The sequence below is a fragment of the Danio aesculapii genome, chromosome 5 (assembly GCF_903798145.1).
Source record: "Danio aesculapii chromosome 5, fDanAes4.1, whole genome shotgun sequence".
NCBI classification, from domain to species: Eukaryota; Metazoa; Chordata; class Actinopteri; order Cypriniformes; family Danionidae; genus Danio; species Danio aesculapii.
In genome coordinates this window covers 9,918,095-9,932,315 of record NC_079439.1, presented here as the reverse complement: position 1 = coordinate 9,932,315, position 14,221 = coordinate 9,918,095, and the positions used below count along the sequence as shown (strand labels likewise).

The 14,221-nt window shown below is 28.0% G+C and overlaps 1 protein-coding gene across 2 annotated transcripts in view; it reads left to right on the top strand.

Moving 5' to 3' along the window:
* Nucleotides 1-14,221, top strand: part of gak (cyclin G associated kinase) — an 85,833-nt gene that overhangs the window by 55,309 nt on the left and 16,303 nt on the right. For both annotated transcript variants that reach the window (XM_056457350.1, XM_056457349.1), the window contains exons 13-19: nt 91-239; nt 2,933-3,055; nt 4,841-4,974; nt 8,491-8,685; nt 8,775-8,892; nt 11,115-11,194; nt 11,277-11,470. In XM_056457350.1, coding sequence (XP_056313325.1) covers nt 91-239; nt 2,933-3,055; nt 4,841-4,974; nt 8,491-8,685; nt 8,775-8,892; nt 11,115-11,194; nt 11,277-11,470 — 993 coding nt within the window. The remainder of the gene's footprint in view (nt 1-90; nt 240-2,932; nt 3,056-4,840; nt 4,975-8,490; nt 8,686-8,774; nt 8,893-11,114; nt 11,195-11,276; nt 11,471-14,221) is intronic.

Sequence of the window (14,221 nt, the reverse complement as noted above, 5' to 3'; positions counted from 1 at the left end):
CAAAACTAGCAATGTGAGCTAACAAAATCAATATGGTTAGTTTTGAATTCACGTGTACTTTAAAGTTGTGTCTTTGTGTGTTTCTTGCAGTCATGTCTTTCCCAGCTGAAGGTGTTGAATCTGCCATTAAGAATAACATTGAGGATGTGCGTCTGTTCCTGGACTCTCGACACGCGGGTCATTACGCCGTTTATAACCTGTCCAAACGCTCCTACAGACCGGCCAGGTTTCACAACAGGGTGAGAGCAAAGAGCCAAGAGTTCAGCTTGTTTCTGTAATTGTTAAACTGTTAACTCATTACTGTGAGCTAGGGCTGCACAATATATCGTTTGAGCATCGATACAGCAATGTGTGTCCGCAATAGTCACATCGCAAGATATACAATATTGAGATGGGATTATAGATGACCAGGAACCACAGGTCAAAGCACATGAGATTTGTGGAGACTTTAAGCGTAAAAGAGTGAAAGTTATTTATCTCCACGTGTTCTTAAAGCCTGTGGCTATGTAAGCATTTTAGGAGAGTTTGAAGCATTTTAATAGAGCATAAAGAAGTTTAATAAAGATTAATTTTATTGAACAATTTATATGATGAACACAACGCGTTTTTAATTTACATTTGATTATTACATTTCTGTAACCGAATACTGTTAGACTCTCCCCAGAAAACCATAAATCACTATTTGTTTCACTTTAATATTTGCTCCGTTGGATTTTATGACTGTATTTTGTTTATTTTATGTGTATAATAAATTACATAAAAATATATTTATCTTTCACTCCCCCATATAATCATCCCAATCAATCTAAAGTCTTTGCAAAAAGAGTTATTTAAGTCTTCTGGGGAAATTATATCGTATTATATTATATTATATTATATTATATTATATTATATTATATTATATTATATTATATTATATTATATTATATTATATTATATTATATTATATTATGTGTTATATATATGCTCAGCATATAAAAGTACACCCCTCAGAAATCTCTTTTAAATTCATATTTTTAATAGAAAGCTATGCAATATTATATTTGTGCGTATACATTAGATTATTCAGTACTGAAGCCAAATCTGGAGATTATTTATAAAAATAACTTATGATAACGGTCTAAAAACTAGTACACCCAAATTTATATGTTATTGAAAAATATTAAATACAAATTTAAAAAAGAGAAAAAAAATCAAGAAAAGCAAAAAAAATTGAAAAATTTAGTTTAAATTTTGTAGTTTGTAATTTTTTTGCTATATTTAGCCTAAATTTAATTGTATCATCTTTCAATTTCTAAAGATGTTCGGTGACTAAAATATTATTTAAATAAATATATCTGTTTAATAAATCTGTTTTGTTTAAATGCACCAAAATGCACTGCCTATATTCACTGAGAAATGGAGAAAAATATTCATGTTCAAAATGGGGTGTACTTAATTATGCTGAGCACTGTATATTGCAACATATATAGCAGAGAAAAAATATATCACATTATTCCAATATTGTTCAGCCCTAGTGAAACCCAAGTTAATATATTACATTCTTGTTGACAAATGCAGTGTTGTTACTGGTAAATAAAACTATTCATGTAGTTTTATTTACCTATTCAAATAGTTTTATTTAATGAAAGTTTAGTTTGATTAGTTTTTTTTAATCAAAATTAGCTGAAGTAAAATATTAAAGGGATAGTCTAGATCAGGCATGGGCAAACTCGATCCTTGAGGGCCGGTGTCCCTGCAGAGTTTTGCTCCAACACTAATCAAACACACCTGAACACCCTAATTAGTGTCTTCAAGATCACTAGAAAGCTACAAGCAGGTGTGATTGATTAGGGTTGGTGCAAAACTATGCAGGGACACCGGCCCTCCAGGATCGAGTTTGCCCATCCCTGATCTAGATTATAGATAGTTAGAAAGTCTATAGATTATAGATAATATATATAGATTATATAATATATAGATTATAGATAATGTAGATTATAGATAGTACAGATTAAAGGAATATTCATATAGTTTTATTTAATCAAAGTTTAGTTGGATTAGTTTTATTTAATCAAAATCAGCTGAAGTAAAATATTAAAGGGATAGTCTAGATTATAGATAGTTAGATAGTCTATAGATTATAGATAATATATATAAATAGATAACATAATATATAGATTATAGATAATGTAGATTATAGATAGTCTAGATTAAAGGAATATTCATACAGTTTTATTTAATCAAAGTTTAGTTTGATTCGTTTTATTTTATCTAAATCAGCTGAAGTAAAATATTAAAGGGATAGTTCACTCAAAAATGAAAAATTCCTCTCCATTCATTTACTTATGAATTTTTTCTGTTGAACACAAATGAAGATATTCAGAAGAATGTTGGGGAAAAAAACAGCCATTGACTTCTATAGTAGGAACAAAAAAATATTGTGGATATCCATGGCTTTTTTTTTTTCAACATTCTTTAGAATATATTCATTTGTGTTCAACTACTACTACTGCTAATCACATGGGACTTACCTAAGTGTACACTATTGAGGGGGTTTACAAGGACATGTTTTGGACACAAGAACACTTAAGTCATACTTTTGACATTAAAGATTTGCCACACTTTTGCTGTAAGAGTTGGGTTTAGGTTAGGGCTGGGGTAAGGCCATTTAATAAGCATTTTCTTTTTACAGTATGTAATACATTAAGCCTATGGAAAGTCTGGTAACACTTTACAATAAGGTTGTATTAGTTCATGCTGCTGAATGCGTTTACTAGCAGTAACAAACAATAAACAATACATTTATTGCATTTACATATATATATATATATATATATATATATATATATATATATATATATATATATATATATATATATATATAAAAGTAATGTGTGTGTGTGTGTGTGTGTGTGTGTGTGTGTGTGTGTGTGTGTGTGTGTGTGTGCAGGTATCAGAGTGCGGTTGGCAGCCTAGACGAGCTCCTACACTGAAGAACTTGTACAGTATATGTAAAAACATGCATCAGTGGCTCAAACAGGACCAGAGGAACATCTGCATCGTACACTGTCTGGTGAGCATCAGCAATGGGTGTAATTAGTTAAAAAGTAATTATTTGCTTTACTTGAATTACTTATTTAATTAAAGTAAGGGGTTTCTCTTCATTTTTAGGTAATTTAATTAGTTACTTGCCGTGAGGCTGTAAAGAAATTCCACAGTTTTGTATAAATGAACGCAGAGAAACAGTTTAATTGTATTTATTGTATTCGTATTCGTAGTTTTTGTATTCAAATGCAAATTGCTGAATACATTGTTCAACATAATAAGGTTGCATTTGTCTGAGAATTGTACATGCTTAAAAAACAATTGAGAAATTAATGATAAAATATGGTATTTATGAAAAATGGTGTCAATTACTTTGAAATGTGTCATTAATGTGTCATTAATAATTGCATTAATGTGTAATGTTTTGATACGTATACTGTAATGTTTAACTACTCTTAAATCTATATATATAGTTGAAGTCAGAAAAAAAATCAAAAGGGGGCTAGTAATTCTTTTTAAAATTTAACAGAGCAAGGAAATGTTCACAGTATGTCTGATAATATTTTTTCTTCTGGAGAAAGTCTTATTTGTTTTATTTCGGCTAGAATAAAAGCAGTTTTAAATTTTTTTAAAAGCCATTTTAAGGTCAAAATTATTAGCCCCTCTAAGCTATATTTTTTCGATAGTCTACAGAACAAACCATCGTTACACAATATCTTGCCTAATTACCCTAACCTGCCTAGTTAACCTAATTAACTTAGTTAAACCTTTAAATGTCACTTTAAATATCACTTAAAAATATCACTTAAATAACACTTGAAAAATATCTAGTCAAATATTGGTTACTGTCATCATGGCAAAGATAAAATAAATCAGTTATTAGAGATGAGTTATTAAAACTATTATGTTTAGAAATGTGTTGAAAAATCTTCTCTCCGTTAAACAGAAATTGGGGAAAAAAATAAACAGGGGCAGCTAATAATTCTGACTTCAACTATGTATATATATATTTATTTTCAAATATAGCCAAAAAGCATTAGCATTTGATTTCTATTGTCTAGGCAATATAAATTTATTGAGTTAAGTACTTAAATTACTTATTGAGTAATTCAGTTATGTTACAAACAAAGTAATAAGAAAAGTAATTAAAATAATTATGTATTAGAGCTGCACGATATCGGAAAAATTGAACACAAACTGAACATTGCAAATATACTGTGACGTGACCATTGCGAATGATCACATTGCGAAATCAATGCTGAAATGATATATTGTGCAGCCCTGATATGTATATATTTTGTAATTAGTAATTTGTTAGTGTTTGTGCAGTACCTTACACAACACTTTTCAGCGCGCGCACTCTTTCCCACCAATACTACTGTCTATGTTAAACTATAAGCAATGAAAGTAATGCATTTTTCTATTATTTATAGTTAAATTCAGCACATTCAGAATGAGTTAGGCGAGTCCAGTTGCCTTTATATTGTGTTTTTCAATGGTGGAAAGAGTACTGAAAAATAAAACTCAAGTAAAAGTACTATTACTTGGCCAAATATGTATTGTAGTGTAAGTAGTAATAAACCAATCTGACTTAACCAATCTTTTGTAGACAAGTATAAATAAACCTATCAAGTTGCGACTGCCGTTTAAAGGAAAATAGTGTAGTGAAAGTACCGGTGCAGCACTAAAAATGTGTTCAAGTACATATTTTTAAATCTACTTGGTAAAGTACAATTCCTGAGAAAGCTACTCGGTTACAGTGATTTGAGTATTTGGAATTGGTTACTTTACAGCACTGGTGTTTTGTGTGCAGGATGGACGGGCAGCGTCTGCTGTGGTGGTTTGTGCTTTCCTCTGTTTCTGTCGTCTCTTCTCCACCGCTGAGGCTGCAGTTTACATGTTCAGCATGAAGCGATGTCCACCGGGCATCTCAGCCTCACACAAACGGTAAACACTTCCTCTGCTTTATCACTCGGTTGGTTTGAGTAAAAATGGCATAAGCAGGCCTGAGTAGAAATAAATGAATTCATTCAACATGAAACATCAAGCCACAGGTGTAAGTTTAAAGAAATATACTGTATTATATGCAGACAGACACCGCGATGCAGACAGATTCGGTATCGGTTCAGTAATAATCACAACCGTTTATTACGTACTGGCGTTATTTATCTCATATGCGCTAAATAGCGGTAGCTTACTATGATGTGGGAGGTGAGCATGAGTAAGTAAGACACTCACTTAACTACTTAAAGAGCACCTAGTTTACCCCTTTTTTAGGATTTAATATTAATATTATGGTTCTTCAGAGTGTGCCAGTTTAGGTTCAGTTCAAAACACAATTCAGATTGTTTTATTATAATGGGTTAAAAAGAGTCATTTTGGGGGCGTGTACACAGGTCGTTGTTTTAGGGGTGTGTTGCTTCACCTGAAAAATTGGTTTCGATTGAGCTCTTGCGGACTATGGAGGCATTTGAGTACAGTGAACTCATTGTCATGCACTGTTAACCAGTCTGAGATGCTTCGCGCTTTATGACATGGCAAGTTATCCTGCTGGAAGTAGCCATTAGAAGATGGGTACACTGTGGTCATAAAGGGATGGACATGGTCAGCAACAATACTCAGGTAGGCTGTGGCATTGACACGATGCTCAATTGGTACTACTGGACCCAAAGTGTGCCAAGAAAATATCCCCCACACCATTACATTACCACCACCAGCCTAAACCATTAATTCAAGGCAGGATGGATCCAAGCTTTCCTGTTGTTGAATTCAATGCTGCATTTTCATTGTTACTTCAGCCTGAAGTGTTATTTATTGAATTCAATTATTAAATAATTCAAACAACACAAATTATATATAAGTAACAAAATTAAAAATAATTATATTATAATGATTATTATATATCTATTTTATTATGTGTTTTATTTTTACCTTAGAAAAGGGTTTGCTTAATAATTTAAGGAAATTTAAGCTTTTTTTTTTTTTTTTGCGTCTCAGCATCTCAGCCTCACACAAACACAAACTCTGTTAATTTCAGTCGAGCACAAGCAGACCGGAACAGAAGTAGACAAATTCAGCACGAAACATCAAGCCCCAAGTGTGACACGTCTTTCTTTGGTACTGAGGTCACTTCCTACCACAGCTGTTTTTTTCAGTTCACTAAGTGTTTCTGGCGAACTTCGCGAGATCATGGGAATCTTCTGATTTTAACCAAGTGTGAATGTGTGCGGTTACTGGAGCTGATAACAGTGGCTCTGACAGCTTGATGGAAAGGAAGTGATGTAAAGATTCACCAGAACCCGTGAGCACACAGAGCTGCCGCTGAAGATCATGCATCATGGTATTAGGATAAATATAAGCAACTTTAGCACACGTGTGTTTATACCTGATGTGTGTGTGTGCTGATGCGTGAGATCTGCTTTTGAGGATGTGGGATTCACTGCAAAGATCATCATGATCTCTCTTTTCACTCTTCATGAGAATGAGGTCAGACTTTTACAAACCTGAGATTCTAGATAATTGATTTTCTAAGGTTTTCAATGGTGCTGACTGTGCAATTATCACCATTATAGTTAAATTTTATTTTAAATTTTAATTCAATAGTTTAATTCACTTATATATAGATGTATATAAATAAATACAGTGCTCAGCATATATAAGTACACCCCTCACAAATCTACCTTTTTAATTCATATTTTAATAGGAAGCTATACAATATTATATTTGTCCATATACATTAGATTAATCAGTCCAAACTCTGGTCTAAAAGCTAGTACACCCACATTTATATGTCATAGAAAAATATTAAAAACAATTTTGAAAAAGAGGAAAAAATCAAGAGAAGCAAAAAAAAAAAAAAAAATAGAAAAATGTAGTTGAAATTTTGTAGGTTTTATTTTTTATTTTTTACAATATTTAGCTTGAATTGAATTGTACTTTCAATTTCTAAATATGTTTAGTAAGTAAAATAGATTTTTTTAAATAAATAAATCTGTTTAATAAATCTGTTTTGTTTAAATGTACTAAAATACATTGCCTATATTCACTGATAAAGGGATAAAGAGCATATTTTTTATTTTACTAAAGGGCACCTATGATGAAAATCAACTTTTTTTTGTTAGCTGTTTGGATAGTACTGTCATATTGGAGTAATACAAACACAACAAGTCTCTTTTTTTACATTTCCAGGCGTTAAAATAGGATACGAATCCCTCCCATTTTGAGGCCGACCACAACATGATGTAGGAGTGCCGTTTCCCCGCCCAATGAATTGATTGACAGCCGTGTATTAACTTGCCTTCGTAGTAACGTGTCATTGTGTGCGACTTATCATCACAGACTGTCTTGAATTAACTCCACAACAAATACATCAAATAATCATTAGGAAAGTTCTTACAGTAGTATTTATTTCTCACAAACCTTCCTTCATGTCTGTCACTGTGCTGTTTATCTGACGCAGCCGAGGTGGAGATTGAGGCACACTCTGACAGGCACGTGGGGGCAGTGGGCGGGGAAACTTGCATCAAAGGCAACAAAAACAGCTCCATAGTGTTCAGAGCAGAAAACTGCAGTATTTTGAAAGGTATAATAAATAATCAGATAAGTGTTTTTAAACTTTACAGACACATTCTGGAGACACAAAAGACTTATATTAAATCTTGAAAAAGGGGTCAAATTGGTGCACTTTAAGCTTTACGCAGCTAAAAAATAAATACGTTGTGATTACGCCATCGCCAAGGAAAGTAAATGAAAGAATTATTCTTATGCACAGATTGCGCTGTTATTCCTGTACGAAATTTAGTCATTCTTATACCTGTAGATCGATAAGCAATCTTATTTTATATGATATATTATTGCTTGTTTTTTTTAGACATGGTGTACATACACACACAGTTGAAGTCAGAATTATTAGCCTTCCTGATAAACTTTGATTAATAATTTCTGTTTAACTTAGTTTTTTTTCAACACATTTCTAAATATAAAAGTTTTAATAACTCATTTTTAATAACTGATTTATTTTATCTTTGTCATGATGACAGTAAAAATATTTGACCAGATATTTTTCAAGATACTAGTATTCAGCTTAAAGTGACATTTAAAAACTTAACATTGTTAATTAGTTTAATTAGGTAAGTCATTGTATAATGATGGTTTGTTCTAGAGACTATCGAAAAAATGTTGCTTAAGAGAACTAATAATATTGACCTTAAATAGTTTTTTAAAAAATTAAAAACTGCTTTTATTCTAGCCGAAATAAAAAAAAAAAAGACTTTCTCCAGAAGAAAAAATATTATAGGAAATACTGTGAAAAATTCCTGGATCTGTTTAACATCATTTGGGAAATATTTGAAAAATAAAACAAATTTTGTCTTGACTGTATATCATTCTTTAGCGTGAGCATGATTGATATCCGTGCACTTTTGTTCAGTGAAATTAACTGCATTAGTCTGCTGTTGTGTGCAGGTATATTGAATACATGTGTGATATGATGGCAGAAGAGCCCATAATCCCCCACAGCAAGCCTATAACCATTCGTTCAGTGGCCATGACGCCCGTACCGCTCTTTAATAAGCAGAGAAATGGTTGTCGGCCGTTCTGTGAGGTTTATGTTGGAGATGAGCGCGTCGCCACCACCTCACAGGAGTACGACAGGATGAGGTAAAGACGTTGTTTTACTTTGTCATGTAATTTTGACTGTCATTGTTGCACAGAATCTCCATCTGTAACTGTCTGTGCTGTTTTTATAGGGATTTTAAGATGGAGGACGGGCGAGCAGAGATTCCTCTGAATATCACTGTACAGGGTGACGTGTTGATTGTGATTTATCATGCACGATCCACACTGGGGGGACGCCTGCAGGCTAAAGTAAGACACACACTGATGATAGATATTTGTATACGTTGTCGTAAGTGGGATTAATAAAAAAAGATTTTGAGCAAATGAGATTTCTTTTTAGGAATGACATGACAGTGCTGCAGTGTATAAATGAAGTTTATTTTATTTTTAATTACATTTTATTATTCATTCATTCATTTATTCAGTCATTCATTTATTCATTCATTCATCCATCCATTCATTTATTTATTCATTTATTTATTCATCCATTCAGTTATTCATTCATCCATTCATTCTTGTATTCATTCATTCATCCATTCCTTCATTTATTCATTCATGTATTTATGTCATCCATTCATTTATTCATTCATTTATCCATTCATTCATTTATTCATTCATTCATTTATCCAATAATTCATTTATTCATTCAGTTATATATTCATTTATTTAATCATTCATTTATCCATTAATTCATTTATTCATCCATTCATTCTTTCATTTATCCATTCATTCATTTATTCATCCATCCATTCATTCATTCATTTATTTATCCTTTCATTTATCCATTCGTTTATTTATCCTTTCATTTATTTATCCATTCATTTATTTATCCTTTCGTTTATTCATTTATTTATCCATTCATTTATTTATCCTTTCATTTATATATCCTTTCATTTATTCATTTATTTATCCATTCATTTATTTATCCATTCATTTGTTTGTCCTTTCATTAATTCATTCATCCATTCATTTATTTGTCCATTAATTTATTTATCCTTTCATTTATTTATCCTTTCATTTATTCATTCAATTATCCATTCGTTTATTTATCCTTTCATTTATTCATTCATTTATCCATTCATTTATTTAGCCATTCATTTATTTATCCTTTCATATATTTATCATTTCATTTATACATTATTTTATCCTTTCATTTATTTATCTTTTCATTTATTCATTCATTTATCCATTTATTTCTTTATCCATTCATTTATTCATTCATTTATCAATTCATTTATTTATGCTTTCATTTATTTATCCTTTCATTTATTCATTCATTTATCCATTTATTTCTTTATCCATTCATTTATTCATTCATTTATCAATTCATTTATTTATGCTTTCATTTATTTATCCTTTCATTTATTCATTCATTTATCCATTTATTTCTTTATCCATTCATTTATTCATTCATTTATCAATTCATTTATTTATGCTTTCATTTATTTATCCTTTCATTTATTCATTCATTTATCCATTCATTTATTTATCCATACATTTTTTTCATTCATTCATTTATTTATTTATTTATTTATTTATCCATTCATTTATTTATTAATTCATTTATTCATTCATTTATTATTCAATTCATTCATTTATGTATTCATTCGTTTATTTATTCATTTATTTATTTATGTATTCATTAATTAATTTTTTCATAAATTTATTTATTTATTTATTCATTCTTTTATTCATTCATTCATTCAATAATTTATCCATTTATTTGTTCATTCATTTATTCATTAATTTATTTATTCATTCATTAATTAATTAATTTACTCATTCATTAATTTATATTTTTATTATTTCGTTTATTTAGTTAATCATTCATGTATTTATTCATTTATTTATTCATTCACTTATTCATTTATTTATTCGTTCATTCATGCATGCATTCATTTATTTATTTATTCGTTTATTTATTCATTCATTTATTCATTCATTCATTTATTTAGTCATTTATTTATTTATTTATTTATTTATCTATTCACTAATTTATTTATTAATTAATTCATTCAGTCATTTATTCATTTATTTATATATTCATTTATTCATTCATTTATTTATTCATTTATTTTTTTCCATTCATCTATTTATTTATTCATTTATTAGGTTATTAATTTATTAATTTATTTATCCATTCATTTATTTGTTTGTTTATTTATATTTTTAATCTGTTTATCTTTATCTGTTTATTTGTTTTTTATTTGCGTTTTATTGCAAGTCTGGGTTTCTTTTTTGCTACTCAAGCAGGCAAATTTAGGTTTTGTTTGTTTTCTTTGTATATTTAAGTATTTGATTTGGATATGGTAAACAAATAGTAAGTAATAGCATATTAATGAGATTAATCATTTTATCACTTAAGATGCAATACAAGATGCAATATTTTCTACTTTATTTTCTAAGTGCCTCTTTAAGTGCCTCTTTGTCGGTCATCGCAAACATGTTGTTCTGTGTTTGTTTTTTTGCAGATGGCATCTATGAAGATGTTTCAGATTCAGTTTCATACAGGCTTTGTGCCCAGAAATGCCTCTACTGTTAAATTTGCAAAGTAAGTTTCCACATGAACTGTTTAGTGTATGTCTTTGGGATGTTTGTCAGAATGTTATGGTGCTTTTTGTGTGTTTCTGCAGGTATGATCTGGACGCGTGTGACATCCAGGAAAAATATCCCGACCTCTTCCAGGTGCACGTCAATGTGGAGGTGGAGCCTCAGGATCGTCCCAGCAACAAAACTCCGCCCTGGGAAAACTTCGCCACAAAAGGACTCAATCCCAAGATCCTCTTCTCCAGCCGAGATGAACAGCAGGAGATCCTGACTAAATTTGGTAAGATTTCTCTCTGTCTATTTTTTAAATTTTTTTTATTTATTTGACTCTTTTTGTATTCTTAGATATTCTTTTTACATTTAACTTACATTTTTTTACGTTACCTTTATATTTATATCTTATATTTACTTTTTTACAGTTTCTTACTTTGTTTTTACTGTCGTTTTACATTTATATCTTATACTTTTTTATAGTTTATTACTTTATTTTTACTATACCTTTATATTTATATCTTATACTTCTTTGCCTTTCTTTACATTTTACCTTTATATTTTTTACTATATTTTAAAATTTTCATTTTATACTTTTTTTTTTTTTTTTTTACATTTTCTTGCTTTATTTTTACTATACCTTTATATTTATATCTTGTACTTCTTTACATTTTCTTACTTTGTTTTTACTATACCTTTATATTTATATCTTGTACTTCTTTACATTTTCTTACTTTGTTTTTACTATACCTTTATATTTATATCTTGTACTTCTTTACATTTTCTTGCTTTATTTTTACTATACTTTTATATTTATATCTTGTACTTCTTTACATTTTCTTGCTTTATTTTTACTATAACTTTATATTTATATCTTGTACTTCTTTACATTTTCTTGCTTTATTTTTACTATACCTTTATATTTATATCTTGTACTTCTTTACATTTTCTTGCTTTATTTTTACTATACTTTTATATTTATATCTTGTACTTCTTTACATTTTCTTACTTTATTTTTACTATACTTTTATATTTATATCTTGTACTTCTTTACATTTTCTTACTTTATTTTTACTATACTTTTATATTTATATCTTGTACTTCTATACATTTTCTTACTTTATTTTTACTATACCTTTATATTTATATCTTGTACTTCTTTACATTTTCTTACTTTATTTTTACTATACCTTTATATTTATATCTTGTACTTCTTTACATTTTCTTGCTTTATTTTTACTATACCTTTATATTTATATCTTGTACTTCTTTACATTTTCTTACTTTATTTTTACTATACCTTTATATTTATATCTTGTACTTCTATACATTTTCTTGCTTTATTTTTACTATACCTTTATATTTATATCTTGTACTTCTATACATTTTCTTGCTTTATTTTTACTATACCTTTATATTTATATCTTGTACTTCTTTACATTTTCTTACTTTATTTTTACTATACCTTTATATTTATATCTTGTACTTCTTTATATTTTCTTACTTTATTTTTACTATACTTTTATATTTATATCTTGTACTTCTATACATTTTCTTACTTTATTTTTACTATACCTTTATATTTATATCTTGTACTTCTTTACATTTTCTTACTTTATTTTTACTATACCTTTATAATTATATCTTGTACTTCTTTACATTTTCTTGCTTTATTTTTACTATACCTTTATAATTATATCTTGTACTTCTTTACATTTTCTTGCTTTATTTTTACTATACTTTTATATTTATATCTTGTACTTCTTTACATTTTCTTTATTTTTACTATACTTTTATATTTATATCTTGTACTTCTTTACATTTTCTTACTTTATTTTTACTATACCTTTATAATTATATCTTGTACTTCTTTACATTTTCTTGCTTTATTTTTACTATACTTTTATATTTATATCTTGTACTTCTTTACATTTTCTTTATTTTTACTATACTTTTATATTTATATCTTGTACTTCTTTACATTTTCTTACTTTATTTTTACTATACCTTTATATTTATATCTTGTACTTCTTTACATTTTCTTGCTTTATTTTTACTATACTTTTATATTTATATCTTGTACTTCTTTACATTTTCTTACTTTATTTTTACTATACTTTTATATTTATATCTTGTACTTCTTTACATTTTCTTACTTTATTTTTACTATACTTTTATATTTATATCTTGTACTTCTATACATTTTCTTACTTTATTTTTACTATACCTTTATATTTATATCTTGTACTTCTATACATTTTCTTACTTTATTTTTACTATACTTTTATATTTATATCTTGTACTTCTATACATTTTCTTACTTTATTTTTACTATACCTTTATATTTATATCTTGTACTTCTTTACATTTTCTTACTTTATTTTTACTATACCTTTATATTTATATCTTGTACTTCTTTACATTTTCTTGCTTTATTTTTACTATACCTTTATATTTATATCTTGTACTTCTTTACATTTTCTTACTTTATTTTTACTATACCTTTATATTTATATCTTGTACTTCTATACATTTTCTTGCTTTATTTTTACTATACCTTTATATTTATATCTTGTACTTCTATACATTTTCTTACTTTATTTTTACTATACCTTTATATTTATATCTTGTACTTCTATACATTTTCTTGCTTTATTTTTACTATACCTTTATATTTATATCTTGTACTTCTTTACATTTTCTTGCTTTATTTTTACTATACCTTTATATTTATATCTTGTACTTCTTTACATTTTCTTGCTTTATTTTTACTATACTTTTATATTTATATCTTGTACTTCTATACATTTTCTTACTTTATTTTTACTATACCTTTATATTTATATCTTGTACTTCTTTACATTTTCTTACTTTATTTTTACTATACCTTTATAATTATATCTTGTACTTCTTTACATTTTCTTGCTTTATTTTTACTATACCTTTATAATTATATCTTGTACTTCTTTACATTTTCTTGCTTTATTTTTACTATACTTTTATATTTATATCTTGTACTTCTTTACATTTTCTTACTTTA